General features: G+C 41.7%; 1 protein-coding gene across 1 annotated transcript; it reads right to left on the bottom strand.

Moving 5' to 3' along the window:
- Positions 1-680: 680 nt before the first annotated feature.
- On the bottom strand, positions 681-19,997 carry Wtrw (ankyrin repeat domain 61 water witch). The gene is made up of 5 exons (XM_076420462.1): positions 18,558-19,997; positions 13,185-16,129; positions 5,363-5,407; positions 1,913-5,237; positions 681-820 (listed from the first exon to the last, which is right to left on the bottom strand). The coding sequence occupies exons 2-4, from the start codon at positions 16,087-16,089 to the stop codon at positions 2,248-2,250; spliced, it is 5,940 nt and encodes a 1,979-aa protein (XP_076276577.1). The 5' UTR covers positions 16,090-16,129; positions 18,558-19,997; the 3' UTR covers positions 681-820; positions 1,913-2,247.
- Between the last annotated feature and the right edge of the window lie 1,209 nt (positions 19,998-21,206).

The following is a 21,206-nucleotide window of genomic DNA, read 5'->3' as shown; positions in this document are numbered from 1 at the left end:
TTTTCTTCGGGCTCCTTCCTGTCCAAACTTCTTTCTTTCGCGTGTTCGAGGATCCTTTGTCAGAAGGCCAGCTGAATAGACATATAAAGTAAATTTAGAACACAGTTTCCAATAGTTTCCCTTAGTCTTTCGAATACTTCACGTATGTATTTACGAATTGAAAAATTGATTCTTAAAGAACTGAAATTCCGACTTTGGAGGTATTTGCGCGGCATTTCTGTTAACAATTTATAATTTAATTAAGTCCCATTCCATTAATTAAATACATACATATTATTTACATATACATATGCAGAATTTACAGAAAGAGATTCCAGAATTTAAGGAATGGAGTAACGTAACTATGAGACAATGAATTTAACGACCGACCTCGTTGCTCCTCTGCGAATTAGATCTAGAAATTAGTGCTTCAATAAAGAGCGCGCGGTAATACCTTCATTCTAGTTGCTGTCATATATTTACTTTCAAAATTGATCGTTGAATTACTACCGAATGAATAAAATTGAAAACTATTATTTTCAATTCTCTACTGTGTTTTGCGTGATCGATATTTCTTTCTAGCCATTTTTAGAGTATTAAAATATAGATTACGCTATTGAAAAGCTGCTGGGAACATTAACGATCGATCGGAAATGAACAAATGATTATTTTCCTTACCAACTCTCATTTTTTCTATCATTTCAACATCAACAAAGTTTCGAAGCCCATACGCAATACCCACACGAATAGCACCGGATTGTCCAGTAGGACCGCCACCAGAAACGGTCGCTTCGATATCAACTTTGCCAGTCAAATTCGTAAATATTAATGGGAATAAAATCTGCAATTAAAAATATATCACGTTAATCACGCGACAAGCGAATACTCGGCTCTTATTCAGTAAATGAAGAAAATTAGGCACGGCACAATCGAAAACACATATGCATTCTGAACCGAGTTCAAAACATTATACACACACAGTGTCTCCCACTAATATTCGGACACTCTTAAAAACGCCATAACCTTTTCAATATTGAACTATGCGATTTGAACTTTTTTGGGAAGCTAAAGCAATTAGATTACTACAGGATGTGAAAAGGAACTTTTTCAAAATTTGCATGTGGTCGGAATTGTAGAGAAAATATTAAAAGTTGCATTTTACAACTTTTTTGTATAGGCCTATATTGAAATTTTAAGATATACGTTTTGTAGATCTGTGTAAATTATATGCACTGTGGAAGTTCCATAGAAATCGGTTGATGCGGGAAATAACGACAGGCATTGAAAGATCCTTCGAATTACTGCAGTTGGAGGCCGAAAATCGTGAAAAACTGCAATTTTTACCATCTTTAAACGTTTGTAGCTCATTTTGATGAAATTTTCAAAATATGTTTAATTGATACAGATCTACGAAACGTGTTTTCTAAATTTTCCATATAAGCCCACATGAAAAAGTTGAAAAATACAACTTTTAGTATTCCCTCTGCAATTCCGACAACTTGCAGTTTTTTTCAAAAATTCTTGTCACATTCTGTAGCAAACCAATTGTTCTAACTTCTCCAAAAATTTTAAGTCGTACATTCCAATATTAAAAAAGTTATGGTGGTTTCAAGAGTGTCCGAATATTAGTGGGAGTCACTGTATGTACTGCGACAAAACGGTAATATGTATACGGCGATACGTTTTATGGGAAAAAAGAAAAATATTGGTTTAATTACCTAAATGATTTCGAATTTCGAAAGTATTCGACTGATCGTTGTATCGCGTCAATTTAGCCACTATACAACCATCGAAAAGGATTTGATTAATAAGAGAACAACGGTCTAGGGATGTTCCGATACTAATTATTCGTTTAAGTGGTTCGTTATAAATATCTATCTGAAACGTCATAAATATTATCTAGAATGTATAACTACATATAGTATATACTAACATCGTTACTGCGTTACATAACATTTACAAAACGCATCGTTCAATTTACAATAGCGAGTCCGTTTTATTTTCACTTTTACGTTCACTGTTCGTTCTTCTTATCGATCCTTATCGAAACGTATACTTGGTTCGCTCGGACGTTCGCACAAGGAGAGTTGATTAGTTCAGCCTTTTTGTTTTTACGACAGCGCGACAGAGTCGGACGATTTCACTATACATACAGATAGAAATACTTGGCGTCGCTTGGATCACCGGTTAATTTCAGGTTCGGGAATCCGGGATATTCTGGGGTCGAGGGGTTTTGCGTACGTTCAATATTAGTACCTAAGGGATGTGTCAGTTTCTTTTCTCCTTCGTCAGGTTTTTCACAACACTCTCCAGGGTTTTGTTGGTGTTTAAGAGCTGATCCTTCAACGATTTGATCGTCTCTTCGTAGGACTGCAGTTTGTTCGCCAGGTTCTCGACGACCAGCTGTATGCTCGAGTCTGGGTATTCCTCGGTTTGCTGTCTCATCCACATCACGTGGTCGCTGAGACTGATACTGTCGTCGTTCATGAACGGTATATTCTTCTGAGCAATCTCGTACGCCGCCTTCAGGATGTCCTTCGGCAGCCTCTTCTCCAGAGGGTTCAACGGCTTCACCACCAAAACCCTCTTTCTGTTCTCGACGTTGATCTTGTGGTCGGACATCCACTTCCGGAAAGCGTACGGTATGGAACTATTGTGGAGGACCATCTCCGTGAATAGAATCAGCTTAGTCTGGCGGACGAGTTTCGTCAGACCAGCATGGTTTCTCAGTCCTTGGATATCGTGGACGGCGATGCCGACCAGCAGGTTCATTAGGATCACGGTGACGAAAACGATGAACAAGGTGAAGAGGATCTGCGAGCAAACCGAGAGAGGATGGTAGATCATGAACGATCCCTCGGTCTCCTGATCGATCTGGGTGATCAGTCCCTCGAAGTCGAGCTCGCCGGCCATCATCGCCAGCACTTTGATCAGCCCGGTGAACGGGTTGCGGAACGACGGTTCCCCGACGAAGATCACGCAGAAGCTGACGGTGAAACCGATCAGCAGCCCGGAGTATGCCAGCAACAGTTTCGCGAACTCGAACTGTATATGGGTGAACATGGCGACGTAGGTACCGAAGGCCGGCAGCTGGCCGACCATCAGCATCAGGTTGGTCCAAGCGCACAGGATCGCGAACGCTCCGACGTAGTTCTGCCAGTCGTAGGTGCGTCCGGTGTAGACGAACGAGGTGACGAACACGCTGATGATCACGACCCCGTCGAGCACGTTGTCGATGTTCGAGAAGTACTGTTTCGCCGACGTGTACACCATGAAGCCGAATATCTTCCTGGGGATGGAAATGCAGGTGAAGATGAACAGTAGGTACCACTGGATCTCGATGGCGGGTCTTCTGAAGAGGAATCCGGACAGCCGTTTGCTGTTGCAGATCTTCGAGCTGCTGGCGTCGTCGTAGTTGTAACACTTGTAGGCCAACGCGGTGAGCACGTAGGTGGTCATGCAGATCACGGTCATGGCGTACAGGAGGATCCTGAGCAAATAAAACTTCCTGATCTTCTCCCATTTCAAATGCAAGAAGGCCATCACCAGTGGATGCGACAGCAAGTCTTTCCGGCGTTCCTGCACGAACGTATTGATGAAGCTGGTTTCGCATTGGTTCCCGCTTGGGAACAGCAGATCGAAGTGCAGCCTCATCTCGAACTCTCTGTGATGAGGCACCGGTCTCCTGAGCGTTATCGACGCGTCCAGTCTCTGCCGGAACACCTGCAGAGATTCGGGGATCTTTCGGAGGATGATGTTCAGAGCGGACAAGCCGGCGCTGGTGGTCGCGCTGACATCCGCGCCGGCCCAGATCAGCACGTCCACGCAATGGGACTGTTCGTTCAGCGCGGCTACGTGAAGAGGAGTGAAGCCGGTCCTGTCGGCCGCGTTGACCAGGGCGCCGTGCTTCAGCAGGACGTCCACCAGCTTCGCGGAGGAATGAGTGGTCATCACGGCGAAGTGCAACGGCGTCCTGTGAGCCCTGTCGACGGCGTTCACGTTGGTGCCGGGGGCATCGAGCAGCAGCTGGACGCACTCGATCGACTGCACGAAGCAGGCCACGTGAAGCGGCGTCTCGCCCATGTGGTTCTTCTCGACGACGCTGGCCCCGCGGTCCAGCAACAACTTGGCTATCTCCACGGCGCCGGCCCTGATGGCCGAGTGCAACACCGGCTCGACGATCTCCTGGTAGAGACAGGTGATCGGCTTCGCGCCGTTGTCGAGCAACACGCGCGCCGCGTCCACGCAGTTCCTGTGTATGGCGAAGTGTAGAGGCGTGTAGAAGTTGATCGGATTCCTGGAGTTGACGTCGGCGCCCGTCTTGATCAGATGCTCGAGACAGGCGACGTTGCCGCTGAGGGACGCGGCGAGGATCGCGGTCATGCCGGTGCACGGCACCGCGTAGTCGTGGCTCGCGCCGATCTGCTCGAGCTGCGGCAACAGATGCGCCAGGCCTCTGTAACAGCACCATACGTACGCGATGTTCTTTATTCGGTCGGTGGGCGGCAGGTTCGCGAGCGCGTTGCACTTCTCCAGCTCGAGCAGCAGCTTCATCTCCGCGGTGGTCAGCATCGACCACATGATCGACGCCAGATCATTTCCGTTGATGTGAGCCTGCCGGAACACGTCCAGGTTATCGTAGAACAGAGATTCGTCGGCGGGCGGCGGCGTACCGGCGTCGATCTCGATGCGATCGTTCACCGTGTCTATCCGAGGAGCATCGCTGAACACGATCTTCTCCGAGCTGCTGTTCTGCCTGTACCTGACGGATCTGAACGTGGGCGCTAGCCTCGTCGACAGAAGATCGTTCGAACGGTCGTTCAAGTTCGACATGGAACTGTGCCTGGCCTTTCCATCGAACGGCTGCTGCTGCGGTAGCTTCAAGGTGTGCGTGGCCGACAGTTGCGCATCGATCGTCTTGTCCGTGTCCGCCGTTGGATCTCTGTCCTCATCGATGTGGAGACAGGAACGTCGATTTTTCAGTCTGGTCAACGAATAGTGTCTCGTTCGTTTCTCTTTCTCGCGGCTCGACAACGATTTCGTAATCCTCGTCTGGACCGCTCTGTCGGTGTCCTCGTACGCTTCGTTGTCGCACCCTTTCGTCGTTGCTCGCCGATAATCGTTCTCGTCGAACGACAGACGACGATCTCTCGAGTTGGCGAACGAGTAGCACCACCGCCCCGTTACCTCCTCGCCGTCGATCGACGGTGCTCGCAGGCTGATTTTCGGCAGGTCCTCCGCTACCTTGTCCTCCATTCCTTCCGTTCAGAATCCCCTTTTCGCCGTGGACGATGAAGAAACTGCGACGTAACGTAACGCGCTCTCTGCTATCGCGTATCGCCACGGTGGAACGTTCATTCCAATCGTCATACCTCGGCCTCACTCTTTTCTTCGTTTATCACGTCACGTCCCAAAGTCATTTGGATCACTTTAAGAAAATGCTCCCGTCATTACGGTACACACGCGACTGCTGGTGTCACTCGCCCGAGTCGCTTATATTGGTCGCCTCCGTATGGGATTCATTCTATATATAAGCTGATAGGAAAAGACACGCTTCCATTCGACGGGTTGTCCTTCGTCGAACAGAGACCTTGAACTTGAAAACCAACGGAACAGAGGGCACGGTCGGTTCGTTGCGACGAACGAGAGACTTTCTCTGCCGCGAATTCGACGGAATCTTCCTCTGTCCTTTGCTCCTCCGTGGACGACGACGGGAATTCTTTTAGTTTTATTTTTCCCTTCGTAGAACGGTAGCTAAACAAACCGACGACGACGGCTTCGCTCCAGTGCCGCTACTTCGACTGCTCTGCGTCCTCGTGGCTCGGGCTATCCATCTGCGCAAAAAGTTCAAACGTATGATCTTCGGTGTTCGCTCTCTTCCTCTACTCTGGCCAAAGGCTCGAAACGAATTCGCACAAAGCACTGTCGAGGCTGAAGGCCAAAATTGATTCTTCGAAATCCTCGTTTGTCCATTTGTCCACGAACTTATCCAAAGTTCCAGATGAACTTTCAAACTTTTTTCACGACTAGCGCGAAAAGCAGAAAAGTCTCCGTCACCGCTAAAGATCTCTTTGAATTGATTTTGTAGCGAAAAGGTTATGCAAGAGCGTCGACCATTATTATTAATTGCTGCCGTCAGATGCTGGACAAAAATCACCGCGATGTTAATTCTTAGAATTAGCGAACTATGATCGAGCGTAGCCGATCGATTTGTCTCGCGCGCGAGATCGCCGAAACACTCGTAGAATGCGAAGCGGACGAAAATGCGAATTAATTCTACATGACCATCGTGGTTCGCGCGTGAAACTAGCAATTTGTGCGTCGGGAACTTTTTAACTTTGTATCAGATAGGTTGTCGCAATTATGATAATTATTCCAAAGCGGACTGCCGCGCCGCGTCGCGCCGCTGTGCAAGCCTGCGAACAAACTGGGGGCTCGATACGTTCGAGTGCGATCACGGCTCTCGAAAACTTCTTTTACGCAAATAGGTTTCTTCGCGCTACGGTAAAAAATGGAAAAATCTAATCGCTTCCGTCGGACGTATTTCTATCGAATCATTTGAAAGCGTTAACGCAGGAGTTAATTCGTCATTGAAATACTGACGAGGAAATAATGGATTCGTTATCATTGTTCTCTCTTGTACGAGTGTGTATAGCGTTCAGCTCGCTCGGAGCTACCGGAGTCTCGGTCAATTTCAGTCGCGAAGAGAGATAATACAAAATTCACGAACAATGAACAAGTAAATCGTAATTGTTTTTCTATGTTGGAACAAAAGACTATGGCTACGGTCGCGAATACGTTCTTGTCGAATATGAAATCAAATTAAACAAGATTTCAGAAGATTCTCTAAACACATATGACCGAGTTCGGTCAGAATTCTCTCGAAAATTATATCGAATCTTGGAGACTTTGGTCCTCGACAGCGCTATGCAATGCCAAATGACGATTTTTAAATCTTACACTGGGCAGCCGCCATCTATGTACAGTATAATATGTTGTGATTTCACTGAGAAACGATTCACTGTTGCACTGCGACGAAATTAAGTTCACTGACTGTTCGGTTTTGAGTTAAACGTACGGAGGAACACGTTCACCGACGCGACGGTACCCAGATTCCGGTGGACACGACGATATTTCGAAATCGTTGATCGATCGCGATCGACCAAACAGAAAAAAAGATCAGAGCTGAAACAGACGCGTTACGTCTGGACAAGAGCCCGCGGTGGTGTGAGCGTTTTGACGGATCCACCGGACTTAAAGATGTTCCGTAAAATCTTAATAGATAGACACACTCCCGGAGCCTGAAACACAGCGTCCTTGTTCAATTCCATCGCGGCCAGTAATTGTGCGCCATCACCGTCCCGACCGTAAGAGATCATCATGATTTCTTATGAATTCGAACCGGTTTTTTTCTCTCTCCAGTAATCCGTAACCGAATTTCAACCTGCGCGTCCAAATATGTATGCCTAAATCTAAACTAGGCTCGCCGCCATCTTCCACGAGAATTGTAATAATTTGCACAACGTGCAAATCATCGCTGCACATATGATATACAGTAAAGGAGCATAACTGATTCAACACACTTTAAATCAGAATAACTTTTTTATGAATAAGTTGGAAAGTGGCGGTGACACAGATGTACAAAACGTATTTTTTAAATTTTCAATATAGGCCCGCATAAAAAAGTTGTAAAATGGAACTTTTAGTATTTTCTGTACAATTCTCTCCGACACCAAACGCAATTTTTGAAAAAATTTCTTTTCACATCCTGTAGCAAACTAATTGCTCTAGCTTCCGAAGAAAGTTCAAATCGTATAGTACAATATTAAAAAAGTTATCGTCTTTTTTAGAGCGTCCGAATATTAATAGGAGTCACTGTGTGCATCACTCAGCCCATTCGGTGTTATTCGTTCAGCCACAAGCGATGAAATAACACGATTTTGACATGTGCAATTGTTTATCGCTTGTGACAGCGAACAAGTGAGCGTGCTTGGATCGAAACTTTCTGTCAAATAAAATATGCAAACGTAAACGACGATAACGTAACTTATATGTATAATATATTACTACGTAACGTTAATTTATACCTCACGCTATACGTATAAGAAAACTACGCGAGAGACTTCAGTTTCGACATACTTTTGGACCCGGGTGAGAGGAGAAATTTTCAAAAATATTTTCCCTTCAAAATGCAACTTGAACAACAGAATTCGATAACGTAAATTCGTCGAAATTTACTCAATGTTGGATCTTAACGAGTTGAGAGTTCGAGAAACTGAAACTCTGATCTAGACATGAAGCGAAGGTTAAAAAATTGTGTCAACTATTTGTCGATTTGTGAATGTTTATGCGCTCGCAGAACGTCGATGCGCGATATGAACGATAAAAGATAAACTGTTGAGATAAAGAGCAAATAAATTGATAGAGCGTTCATCTTATTTCTGGACGGAGAAAATCAATTTCTACCTGCGAAGCGCCTTTTCAAATTGCCAATCTGCATAGGACACATTTCAATAATATTACCATAGATATTATATATGTACTAAGCGGCACGAGTGTGCGTGGATGCATGTAAAGTAAGGATGTGTTGGATAAGATGTAGATAACAATCTTTATAATCCGAGCTCCTTTGTACGGCCGCGGCCGGGAGGCTCAAAATAGACTATTTCTATTCTACTAGCAGTTCACTAATTTGTTCAACTTTATATTTCGTTGCAAATTCAATCCCCTGTGAAATACCTGTTGTTAAAATGTTCACGTATTTCGATGAAACACGTTTACGAGAACAATTCACGAATGTTTCGTGTTTAGCATTGCGAATCGCATATTAGGAATGATATTTCATCTTTTTTCTTGATAACTCAAGTACATATAAACTATATATAATAAATTTTATGATTTCGGCGCAGGGTTCGATCATTTATAGAAAACCAACAAATGTGCAATTAATTAAACATGCTTCTCGACGCTTCGATCCTTATGTGGATCGATTTTCTATAAATGATCGAACCCTGAGCCGAAATCATAAAATTTATTATATATTTAATTTTAGATCGAGAAGAATTCACCTTTTTCATATAAACTATATCGTACTTTAACGTCGATATTATTTGCAATCGTTTTTCATTGCCGATTTATTAACTATTGAGTATGATCGAATGATTGAAATCATTGGGACAATTTGTAACGATTGACAAACCTTTTCTATGCACGGTAGATTGTCAGATGCAAATGTCGTGTAACTATAGACGCCACGCCGAATCAACGACGCGTTGATATCTTTTCAACTATAATTTTCTGTGTTAAGAAAAACGGTTCTTGAACATAGTTTGAACGTGGTCAAGCAAAGTTTAAAAATATGCTTTAACCGATGTTAGAGAATTCATATTTTGATGATAGATGACGAATGGTATGAAATGTGTAGCAGAACCTAATTTATTCAGATAGTAGAATGAAAACGTAATCATTTTAGGAAAAATTCCGCGACTGAGACCTGTCGACTAGTCTCGAGGCTACATCGACAAGGATAGCGAAAGAAGCACGTGTTTGAATGCTTAATTACTAACTACCGAATTATCGACCGGGGTATCGGATTCTGAGAAGTAATTATCAAGCGTTTTCGTAATTAAAACTTGTTAAGGATCATTCGAAGAAAATGTTTCCCGCGAACCACTGATCGTCGCATCGTTTTTCTCCAATTCGTATTCATAACGCTACGACTCCTTTTAGTACAAGCACAATTAGTGAAAGTCGAAAGTCTGACCCATGCATATTATTTTGGGTCAGCAATATCCGGAAAAATTTCTACGGGAACAACAGCGCCTCCTTATAATTGGGTTTTATGCGTTCATGTGACATGCGCAACAATAGTACAAAACACATATACAGTGGATAACAAAAATAAGTTAATGCTCATATTTTCAATAATGAAATCACGATAACAGTAATATTTATTCACTTATAAAAATAAACAAGTTGATTACATATTTAATGGTAATGTTGAAAACAAAATTTATCACTACAATCACAGTGATTCGAAGATTTATCAAGATATCGATCTTTCTATACTAAATATACAAAATTTGGTGTGCTAAAAGTAAGTTAAAATATCGTTTAATAACACTGTCCAACACCAAATTTGTTTCACAATTACATTGTGATGGTGGTGCTTATAGAGTTTTACGCGCTGATTCCGAATTTGCCCTTAATTCTTCTCCTAGACGAACAGTTCTTGAGAAACATGACTCCGAAAAAAAGAAAATATTTTTCAACTTTAAACAAATATTGTGATGGTATTATAAAAGACATTGAATTGTTCTTTGCAGCAAAAGATTCTGTAGACTTTCCCGAATACAATATAATTAAACATGTTTAAACAATCATTAAAGACGGAGAGACACCACTTTTGCAGAAACATTTCAGGATATTTTTGATTTTATCTAAAAAAATAAGGGTTCAGCGGAATATCGAACTATACCACACGATAGAGCAGACTTTTATCTTGAGAAATCACCGTTTGAAGTTTGCTACGTCGACGTTTTTTCCGGAACCAGAAAGCAAAATATCTTCGCCCGGCATGAGTTGGTCAATTTATGTTGAGATCGCGCTAGTGGTGAGCGCCACTGGCGGCAACTTTATTGTTAATGTTGCAATGGCGATGATATTTTGCTTTCTGGTTCGGGAAAAAACATCGACGTAGCAAACTTCAAAGGGTGATTTCTCAAGATAAAAGTCTGCTCTATCGCGTGGTATAGTTCGATATTCCACTAAACCCTTATTTTTTGAGATAAATTCAAAATATCCTGAAAAGTTTCTGCAAAAGTGGTGTCTCTCCGTCTTTAATGATTGTTTAAACATGTTTAAACATTCATAATGTATTAGTATTAGATATCACTGTATTCGGGAAAGTCTACAGAATATTTTGCTGTAAAGAACAATATCTTTTATAATACCATCACAATATTTGTTTAAAGTTGAAAAATATTTTTTTTTCAAAGTCATGTTTGTCAAGAATTGTGCGTCTAGGAGAAAAATTAAGGGCAGATTCGGAATCAGCGCATAAAACTCTATGTGTTGGACAGTGTTATTATTAAACGATACTTTAACTTACTTTTGGCACACCAAATTTTGTATATTTAGTATAGAAAGATCGATATCTTGATAAATCTTCAGATCACTGTGATAAATTTTGTTTTCAACAGTACCATTAAATATGTAATCAACTTGTTTATTTTTATAAGTGAATAAATATTACTGTTATCGTGATTTCATTATTGAAAATATGAGTATTAACTTACTTTTGTTATCCACTGCATGTATAATATTTACGCGACGCGACGCAACCATTCTTATTATCTTATAATCAATTGATTAAATTTGTCAAGTTGCGCAATATTCATCTCATTAATCTGTCAATGTAATCGTACAATGTTTACAGAAAATTAGCGACTGACAAATTCGTAGCCGAAAGTGTATTTGCGTTCGCGGTTGGTTGGTCGTTCCACAATGGGACTCGGAAATAAACCGTGAGAACCGTTAAATTCTATACATCCGATTAGCGTTTAGCGTTTGTCGATTTGCATTCCGCCTCCGTTCGACATCCCGTTTTTCTTTTCGCTGGATATACATACTCGTATGTACATACGATGTATATGTATGTATGTATATCTTGCGAAACGTGTTTAGGATCACTGAAATTTTGTCCCTCCAGGCACAAGCAACGCGATTGTGCAATAGCGGCGTTTCGAAGTGGCACGTAGACCAAACAAGAACGAAATACATTTTCGAAGGAACATGATTTATTTCGGCAGAAAGCGCCGCGGACGATAATCGAGGAATTGTTGTTACTTTGCACGTGTCACGTTCGATAGCTTGCGGATATCTAAAAAGAAAGGAATTTTATGTAAGTTCTGAGAATTATTTCTTTCTTTCTTGCCAATTTCAGAAATGTTATACTTTATACAAGTGAGTCACCCAGCTTCAACGTTTTAAATTAGTTGAAACGACGTTTTTTCATATAACAAATGGTTTACGAGCAATTTAAAGTGTCAGAATTAACTGAATCACCAGGTCCAACCACGCTTGTACTAATTTTACACGTGTTACTTACACTTAATGAACTAGCAATTCTCCGTAGTATGTATATGTTCCTCTTACTTAGAATATTTAACCTGTCGAATGTGCAAGTAAATTTTACTACAAAGTACATTTTATGTGAAATTGCCTGACCAGTATGGAAAATATATAATAATTTATTTATATCTTTCTGTACATTCAGTTAAAAAAATAAAATTTATCAGGTTCGCTATTCGATCGCGTCGTATTTACACACTCTTTACATATTCACGCGGTAACAAACGTTATAGAAAATTCAACAATATTTGTATTTCTCGTTTGACGTCGTTCTATTAACATTCGAGGTTTACATGGTGTCCACTCTCGGGGTTCTTGTACGTTATTCATCTCTTGGACGGAATTCAGATTTTTAATACGCAGTATTAAAATATTTCTCAGGTGTACCGAAGAATATTTGTACAACAATGTAAATATCAATTATTCCCATCGATCTGAATTTGTAGTCGCGCGCGCGCTATTCGTAACAGTCATCCCAAGAATCAATAGATTAAACGTTTAAGAAAAAAGATTGAGAATTTGAAAATTTAAAAGGAATACCGAAGGATATGTACGCGTCAATTATACATACATGTTTCCCCGAATTTCGCTTCGAAAAGTGCAATGCGAAATATTTAAAACATGCGAAACGCTTAATCAGCAGCAATCTTTCGCGACAGTTTCGCGCTCCGATTTTCTACATAACGCATTCTGTCCTCCATCATCGATTGTTCCTTCATTTCGGCGATGCGCAACAAACAATTACTATATAATAAATTTTATGATTTCGAATTATAAACTATCATTTATAGAAAACTATAGAAAAATAATTAATTGCACACATTTGCTGGTTTTCTATAAATGATCGAACCCTGCGCCGAAATCATGAAATTAATTATATATTTAATTTTCGATCGAGAAGAATTCACCTTTAAACAATTACTATCGTCGACGCCTCGAATTTAAGACCGTGACGCGATATCAGAATTTGTTCCGTTGCTCGCGGCGCGTGTTTTCCAAACCCGGGAGCGTTTCAGATGATTCGCACGATACACGGGCGCTCGCCGAGATTCCATGAACGTAGGAGCGGATTTAATTAGCCGCATCCTCTTCCTTTTGCGTTCCGTAACGCTTGTCCGTCATCAGCACCAGCAATAGATCCTGCAGGAGCTCGCGATTCCTCTCGCAAATCTTTTTCAGCTCGGACAGCTCACCTTGGACCATGGACTCGTCGGCAAAGATGTTCTCCTCGGCCTGTGTCCTTCTGATCGTCGAGTAGGGTTCGCTCTTCAAGTAGGTGGAAGCGGTGCTGGTGGTTTTCCTGGTGCAAAGGGTCGCGGACACGTTCTTCCGTTCCTTGGCCACTTTGTGGGCAGCCGATAAAAGATCGCGCGGCAGCCTGGTCTCTCTGGGATTGAGCGGTCTGACGGTGAGCACGGCTCTGAGAGGGGACGGCAGCAGCAGAGCGGTCCATCTTAAAAACTTGGTCAGCCTTTTGGGCATCAGACCTAGAAAGAGTGCAGTCTCCACGTCGCAGATTAGTTTCGTCTGACGGACGAGTTTGGCCAGGCCGGCGGTCTTTTGTAGTCCCTTGATATCGTGCACCGCGATTCCTACCAACAGATTCATCAGAACTATAGTAACGAACAGAAGAAACAGCACGAAGGACAATTGGGCGGAGACTTGGAGCAGGATCCAGGATGTACCGCCCACGTCCGGGGACTTCCCGTCCTCCTCCCTGGGGAAGAACAGGTCCTCGAAGTTCAGCTCGCCGGTCATCATCACGAGGACCTTGATCAGACCGATGTGCGGGCTGCTGAAAGACTTGGAGCGCGGGAAGATGACGCAGAAGCTAGCCGTGAAGCCTACCAAGAGGCAGGCGTACGCCAGCAGGAGCTTGAAGACTTGCGCTTGGACGCTGGTGAACATGGCCACGTAGGCTCCGAAGATAGGCAGCTGGCCTATCATCAGCATCAGGTTGCTCCAACCGCAGAGGACCGCGAACGCTCCCACGTGGTTCTGCCAGGGATAGGTTCTGCCGGTGTAGATGAACGAGGTGGCGAACACGCTCAGGATCACGCACCACTCGACCATGTTCTCGGCTTGGGTGAAGAACTGGCGAACGGAGAGGTAGGTCGGGATGCTGGTCAACTTGCGGAACGCCTCGAGTATGGTCAGCACCATCAGCGCGTACCATTCGACCTCGAGCAGGGCGGGATGCCTGTAGAGGAAGCCGTTGATGCCGGTGGTGTTCGCGCACAGCGGAGGCTGCGCGGCGTCTAATTGCCCGTGCGACTCGTTGTAGCAATTGTGCGCCAGAGCGGTCATTACCCAGCCGGTTAGTATTAGCACGTAGAACAAGTAGAAGATTAACCTGCCCACGTAGTATTTGCGGATCTTCTGCCATTTCAAATGGAGGAACGCCTGGCACAGGGGATGTTCCAGAATCTCTTTGTATCCCTCCTTGACGAACGTGCCCAGATACCTGATCTCACCCTGATGCTGGTGCATCAGCAGAGGATGGAAGTCCAGTCTGAGCTCCACCTCGCCCGTGGCGGACCCGTGCTGATGGAGAGTGATCGACGTGTCCAACCTCTGCTTGAACACGTTCAAAGATGTCGGTGTCTTGCGCAGAATGATCGACAGAGCGCTGGTTCCACCTTTCGTCCTTGCGCTCAGATCGGCTCCGCGTTGGATCAGTATGTCGACGCATTGGGAGAGTTCGTTCAAAGCGGCGATGTGAAGGGGCGTGTAGCCGTACTTGTCGGTTTTGTTGACGTTCGCCTTCCACTTGATAAGGAACTCGGTGACATCGTAGGCCAACAGCGATCTCCCTAACGCGAGATGCAGGGGCGTTCTCTCGTCGTTGTCTTCGATGTCGGGGTCGCAGCCACCTTTCTTCAGCAACACCTCCACGCACTCCAACGACTGAGAGCGGGCGGCTATGTGCAAGGCCGTCTGACCTCTGTGGTTCTTAAAGTGGACGTTCGCGCCTCTTTCGATCAGGATCTCGACATTCTCCACGCAACTGGCTTCCGCGGCAAGGTGTAGAGCGGTGTCGCGCTTCCTGGTCATCAAGTCTAACCGACACCCGGCATCCAGGAGCACCGTTAGACAATCCGGATCTCCCCTGTCCGCCACATAGTGTATGGCGCCGTATCCGTTGCAGTCTAGGCTGTCCAGAGTCGGGTTTTGCGGCGCTAGCAGTCTCAGAACATTCAGAGCGTTCGACCTGGCCGCCGCGTGCAATACAGTCTCTTCGGAACACGGGGATTCCTGTCGGACTCCCAGCTGAAGGAAATACCGAACTACATCGAACGCGTCTCCGAACGCGGCATAGTGGAACGGTGTTCGAATTCGTTCCAGGTTCATGATCGCCCCGTTCGCTAGGAGGTATTGCACGCCTTCCAACGAGTTGCTGAACGCGCACAGGTGGAGGGCCGCGAGACCTTGCTCCTGCTCGGAATAATTCAAGTCTGCTCCACACGCGTGGAGATCACCGATAAGATCCGGACGACCGAGCAAACTGGCGTACAATAGGAGAGTGTTTATCTCCTGGCGTTTGTACGTTTTGACGACTCGCTGGGGACTGGTCAAGTCCAGCTTGTCCGTCTGGAGGTCGTCGAGGAGATGCAACCGACCGCCCACGCTTCTCATCTGCTCCGTCAAAAGGTTCCTGATTGTGCCTTTGTTCACCTGCAACATGCAATTCATCTCCTCGGTGCAGGAACTCTCGCTGGCGCACATCGAATAACAATGTGGCTCCTCGATAGGCGGCGGGGTGCCATACTCTAGCGTACACGCGTCCGACGGCCATGCAGTTTCCGGCTCGGCGCGGGCCGCCATGCTCCTGTTCCTGGTCGTCAGCCATCGCGTCAGTAACAACGACGTCGAGGTCATCCGTTTCGGTGCCGTCGGAACTGTCGTGTCTTCCATGTCGATGATCCGCTCCATTTCGACCTTTCTTTTTGGCGACGGTGACGCCGAACCACTCGCCATCCTCCGCGCGCTTTGTATTTTACGCGGTTACATCATTGATCTACAAAGATATATCGTTACGAGTACTAATTGCGCGTTGCTTTCGTTCACGTGGCATAGCGCTGCATGATCCCCGAACGGAAACTTGGAATTTGATAAATGGTCAGTTACAGTGACTCACGGTAATACCTACAGTGGATGTACAAAGTATTCGTACACCTTTTGAAAATTAATAACTTTTTTAGAATTGTACCAAACGACCTGATTTTTTATTATCAATTAGAAGCATTAGTTTACGAACTGATATGCAAACAAGATTTTCCAAAAATTACAATTTACAAGGTTGCATGCAAACAATAAAAAAGGCATTTTTTAAAACTTTTTTATTTGGGCCCTTGATAAAAATTTGAAATGTATATATTTTCTAGATCTATGTTATTTATACGCATGTTGAAAATCGATTGGCGCAGGAAAAAACGATAAGCATCGAAAGATGTACGATTCTGTGGATTTTAAGCAGAAACTGATCAAAAGTCGTGGGAATCTACGATTTTCACCATTTTTAACCGCTTGGAGCTCGTGTGTATGTTAATCGATTTCAATGAAATTTTCAGCATGTGTGTAGCTACAATACATATATTTTAAATTCTCATTAAGGGCTCAAATAAAAAAGTTTTAAAGAATGCCTTTTTCATTTTTGCATTTAACCTTGTAAATTATAATCTTTGGAAAATCTTTTTTGCATATCATTTCGTAAACCAATGCTTCTAATTGATCATAAAAAATCAGGTCGTTTGGTACAATTATAAGAAAGTTATTAGTTTTTAAAAAGTGTACGAATACTTTGTACACCCACTGTATACATACTTGGACACTGTTTCGAAGAGGCGATCACTTTTTTCAAAGTCGACTCTAAACGACTTGATTGTTTTTAGAAATTCGAAGACAGAGTGCACCGCACGACATGAAACAAGACATTTCTAGAAAATAGCAATTGATCGGAATATGAAAATTTTAAAGGTTGCTTTTTACAAATTGTTTATCTCGTCCTGTGTTCCAGTCTCGTTTGGTGCAATCCTGAGAACGTTATTGCCTCTTAACAAAGTGTCCGAATATGTATTATGTATATGTACTTCGATGATTCTTCCGCGTATTTCTTCTTGTGCGATCGAAATTCCTTCGTTGTTACGAATTCTTTGATAAAGTGTTGTAATAATGTTTCTGTAATAGTCTGTCGATCTTTGTGCAAAATACAGATTTCCTTCATCAATTTCAAAGCACAAAATAACATATAGACGCTCCGAAATTCTTTTAATCCTTCTACTGTTTCAAATGGCGCACATTGTTATATAAATGCATAACATCCGCAGTCTATCTCCTTAGAAATCTTATACATCGCGATCATCGAAGATTCAGTTAACTTTTAACCAGTAATAAAACTACATAAATAAATAAATAATAATCCAAAAATACTTTGCAGGAATATATTAAATGTGTATAGATATACAAAAATGACTATAAAAATCCGATATCAATGTATGATAATACAACTGATCCGTTCAATCGTTTAGAAGATCGATGCTGAATAACTTGTTAAAAAGTTTTCTTTCTTTCTAATGGAGATTTTTTGTTTGATCCTAAGAAGTACAGACGATGATGTTTGATGACGTCCGAGACTGGTCAGAGGTGCATTGCGTGAAGCGCGAATGTCAATTGGAAAATCGGGCACATACACTGATAACTGTCAAGTGTCGCACCGTTACCTTTAAATTGATATTATTTATATGTATACAGTTCGAGTCCTTCAAGAGCGAAGACAAGAACATTCTCGACATGCCGACGCTAATCTAAAGACGCGAGAAAGGTGCGTCGAGTGTTTACGTAAATTCATTAACGATTAAGAATAGAAACAATGTAAATAGCTGTATGGAAATTTTGATGTTTATATAAACCTCGAAAAATATATATGTCAACAGTTCGTAAAGTATCGCAAAGAAACTTCGAATTTTTGATCGGTCACGCAGTTTTATAATTGTGCAAAAAATGCGTAGATTTCGAAAGTGGACACGTGGAACGTGGATCACTGTAAACAAGTGAATTGAAATATGAATATATTCGAAAGAATATTCCAACAATGACTACAAAGTATTAACAGAAACTAAAATAATAAAAATCATGATATATAGATAGATATATGTACGAAATAGTCACAATAACAACGATCTACGGTCTACTACTGTTTTTCCTAGAATCAGGAACACGATTAGTGCACCACAAAGCTTTTTAAACAAACTGCATAGTTATCGCCCGTTTCGATGTTATCGAGTAATGGTAATCGAAACGGAATTCGAAGGAATTCGAATTGACTTCGGTGTTATCGTATTAAGAAGAAATCACGGAAGGAAGTATTCAATTTTGTTAGATCGTGGGATAATGATCGATTTAATGATTAATGCGGCGCGGCGAACTTTTTTGCAGTGTTCCATTACCAAAAGAGAATGTCGATGAAAAAACCAATCACGATGTTCCTCGCGTGTGTGATGAACTTTATCGACCTGATCGAACTCAAAGCGCCGGTCTCATAACAACATCGTAAGCCTGTCGTGCTATCGGACGGCTCGATTAATACTGAGCTCGGATCGAGCTTCCTGCGTGTACCGTCTGTCCTGAGATCGTACAGATCGCGAGAAATCGTGTACATCTCAAAAGCTAACGATCCGCATCGGTCTCGTACATTCTTGCAGTTTCTTGCAAATCGTTGCAAATCATTTACAGATTATTCGCAGATTTTCCGTCTTCGTCTGACACCTCCAATTTGCAAATTCTACCAAAGAATTTCGCAGTAACGTTGCCTTGAATTCTTCAAAAACACCCACGCAATTTCGCCTCCTCTCGAGTAGTAGCAATTTTCACAGTTTCAACTGTGAAACGACGACTATCTTCGTTGCTCCATAATTCTCAACGTTTAGTTTGTCAGCCAAGAATTTAGCGAATAATTCGTATGACAGGAACTTTTAATTTTTATACTAATTCTGGATTTCTTCGAATTACTGATGTCATCAAAATGTTACGTGATGGAATTTGTAGAGCATCTTCGTTTTTTTCGTTGCACAAGTTTTCATCTTCGTAATCACAGTGTCGAGATGGTGGGCGGACCATCAAGTTCGTTCACGAATAACGTTAATAAATAGCACAACCACAGTTATATTTTAAATTCTATAAATCAGGAACAGTTAAACTGTTGATTGTTTCAGGGAGAAAATTCTTCGAGGCAATTTATAATCGCCTTATAATATCAGACTTTCACGATCGAATATATTATATGTAGTTGCTTGATCAGTCAAAGCAACGAAATACAAAAAGTAGAAATCCCTGAAGCGATAAATGCTAATTATAGAATACAATTTCTCCGAGACAAACGTGTCGCACGAATCTTGAAACTTCATTGGACCTACATACTTGGATACCAACAGGATGTTAAAAACGAGCAGTGTTCGCATGCCTGTTCTGCTTATCATTGCTCAACTATTTATCCTTGGAATAACCGTTTTAATCGGATCCGTATTGATCACATCGTGAGAAGCTTCATACGAGATTTTTACACGAAATTGAATGCAATGTGATCATTATTGAAATATGTAACTTACCATTTGTAACTCTCACGCTTGCGATTATTCGTACACGAATAAATGTTATTTTTAAGCGATTGTTCCATAATTCGAAATTATCGAATCATTACTATTTTAGTATAGAATTTCGATATCAATAACTTTAATGATTTTTTCTATGTACTGTAAATGCATACCTATTATGTAATACTAAAAAAGGACTTTCTGGGATTGAATAATAATAGGAAATGTTTCTCAAGTAAAAATAAACACTATGAAAACACAAAATTCTTACAATTATTATTCAAATTATTCATAAAAACTTACCTGTTCCCGGTCTTGCACAAGCGAAAAGTAAGATATGTCCTGTCCATTTATAGTAATCATTCCAGATCCTTGCCCTGTCACTTTAACGTCTGCTATTGCAGTTTTTCTCTTACATGCTAAAAAATATAAAAATCTAATAAGCTACAGTAGATAATCGTAGACAATAGATTAAAATAACAAAATATGGTGTATACACTGAAATTTGAAATTAATTCCAATCTGCTTCCATTTCACACTACGTAATAATAAATTTTTAAATGTTTTCGGCGCAACGGTTCGATCGTTTATTACGAATTATAAAGCAACTTTGCTAATTGTCAAACAAAATCAACGTTTCGATCCCAGTTTATAAATTAAATATGTTGTTGTAATTTTGGAAAAAACAGAAATATTGAATGATTGATTGTAAGAAAAAATTACTACGTAATATACAATTATTTTACCTAAACAAATAATATTAAGTAAAAAATTCTATTTAATGACAATTGAATTATACATGGTAAAAATTGAATTAATATGAAATATAAAAGGAAATTGTGTTGGTCTTACTTTTCCAAAATACTCTATATGTATAATGTGAATATTTTACATACTTACACTTGATTACGACAAAAGGTCTATCGTTGCTATCATATTGGAGCTGTAATAAAAATGCGTGCTATTTCTTCTAAACGAAACTCATATCATTACGAAATTGCGTACCTGTGGAAGCTTCAAATTTTGAGTAATACTTTGCAATGCTTTTCTATATTGCATAATGAATTCAGAATTATGCGCAGACAAAGGATGTTCTATCAATCTGTCCATGGATTTAGTAAAGTACTCGTACTAAAATAAATGGAAACATATAATAAATCTTGGAAGAAATATATTACGAAAATAGGAGACAAAATTAAAATTATATTGTACTTGCTTCTTGTGGGGTAAGTTGTTCCAATAATTTGTTTTCTAATTCATCTTGCGTTATCCAGGTGGATCCCAATGCATTGCTGCGACGATCGGTAAAATGTTACATACTTTTATAGAATAAAACAAATCTAGCAAAATAATTTTATCTTACAATTTATCTTCGGCGGAAGGAAGTTTCCTTTGTTCGAACATTCGATCTTGCTTTTCACATAAATTTTTCAAGAACTCTGCGACATTCTACGCACAAGAATATTCTTTGACTACAGAAAATATTGCATTTCGTACGTTTCAAAT

This window comes from Lasioglossum baleicum, chromosome 3 (assembly GCF_051020765.1).
Source record: "Lasioglossum baleicum chromosome 3, iyLasBale1, whole genome shotgun sequence".
Taxonomy (NCBI): Eukaryota; Metazoa; Arthropoda; class Insecta; order Hymenoptera; family Halictidae; genus Lasioglossum; species Lasioglossum baleicum.
The sequence above is the reverse complement of the archived record's forward strand: the minus strand, read 5'-3'. Positions and strand labels throughout refer to the sequence as shown.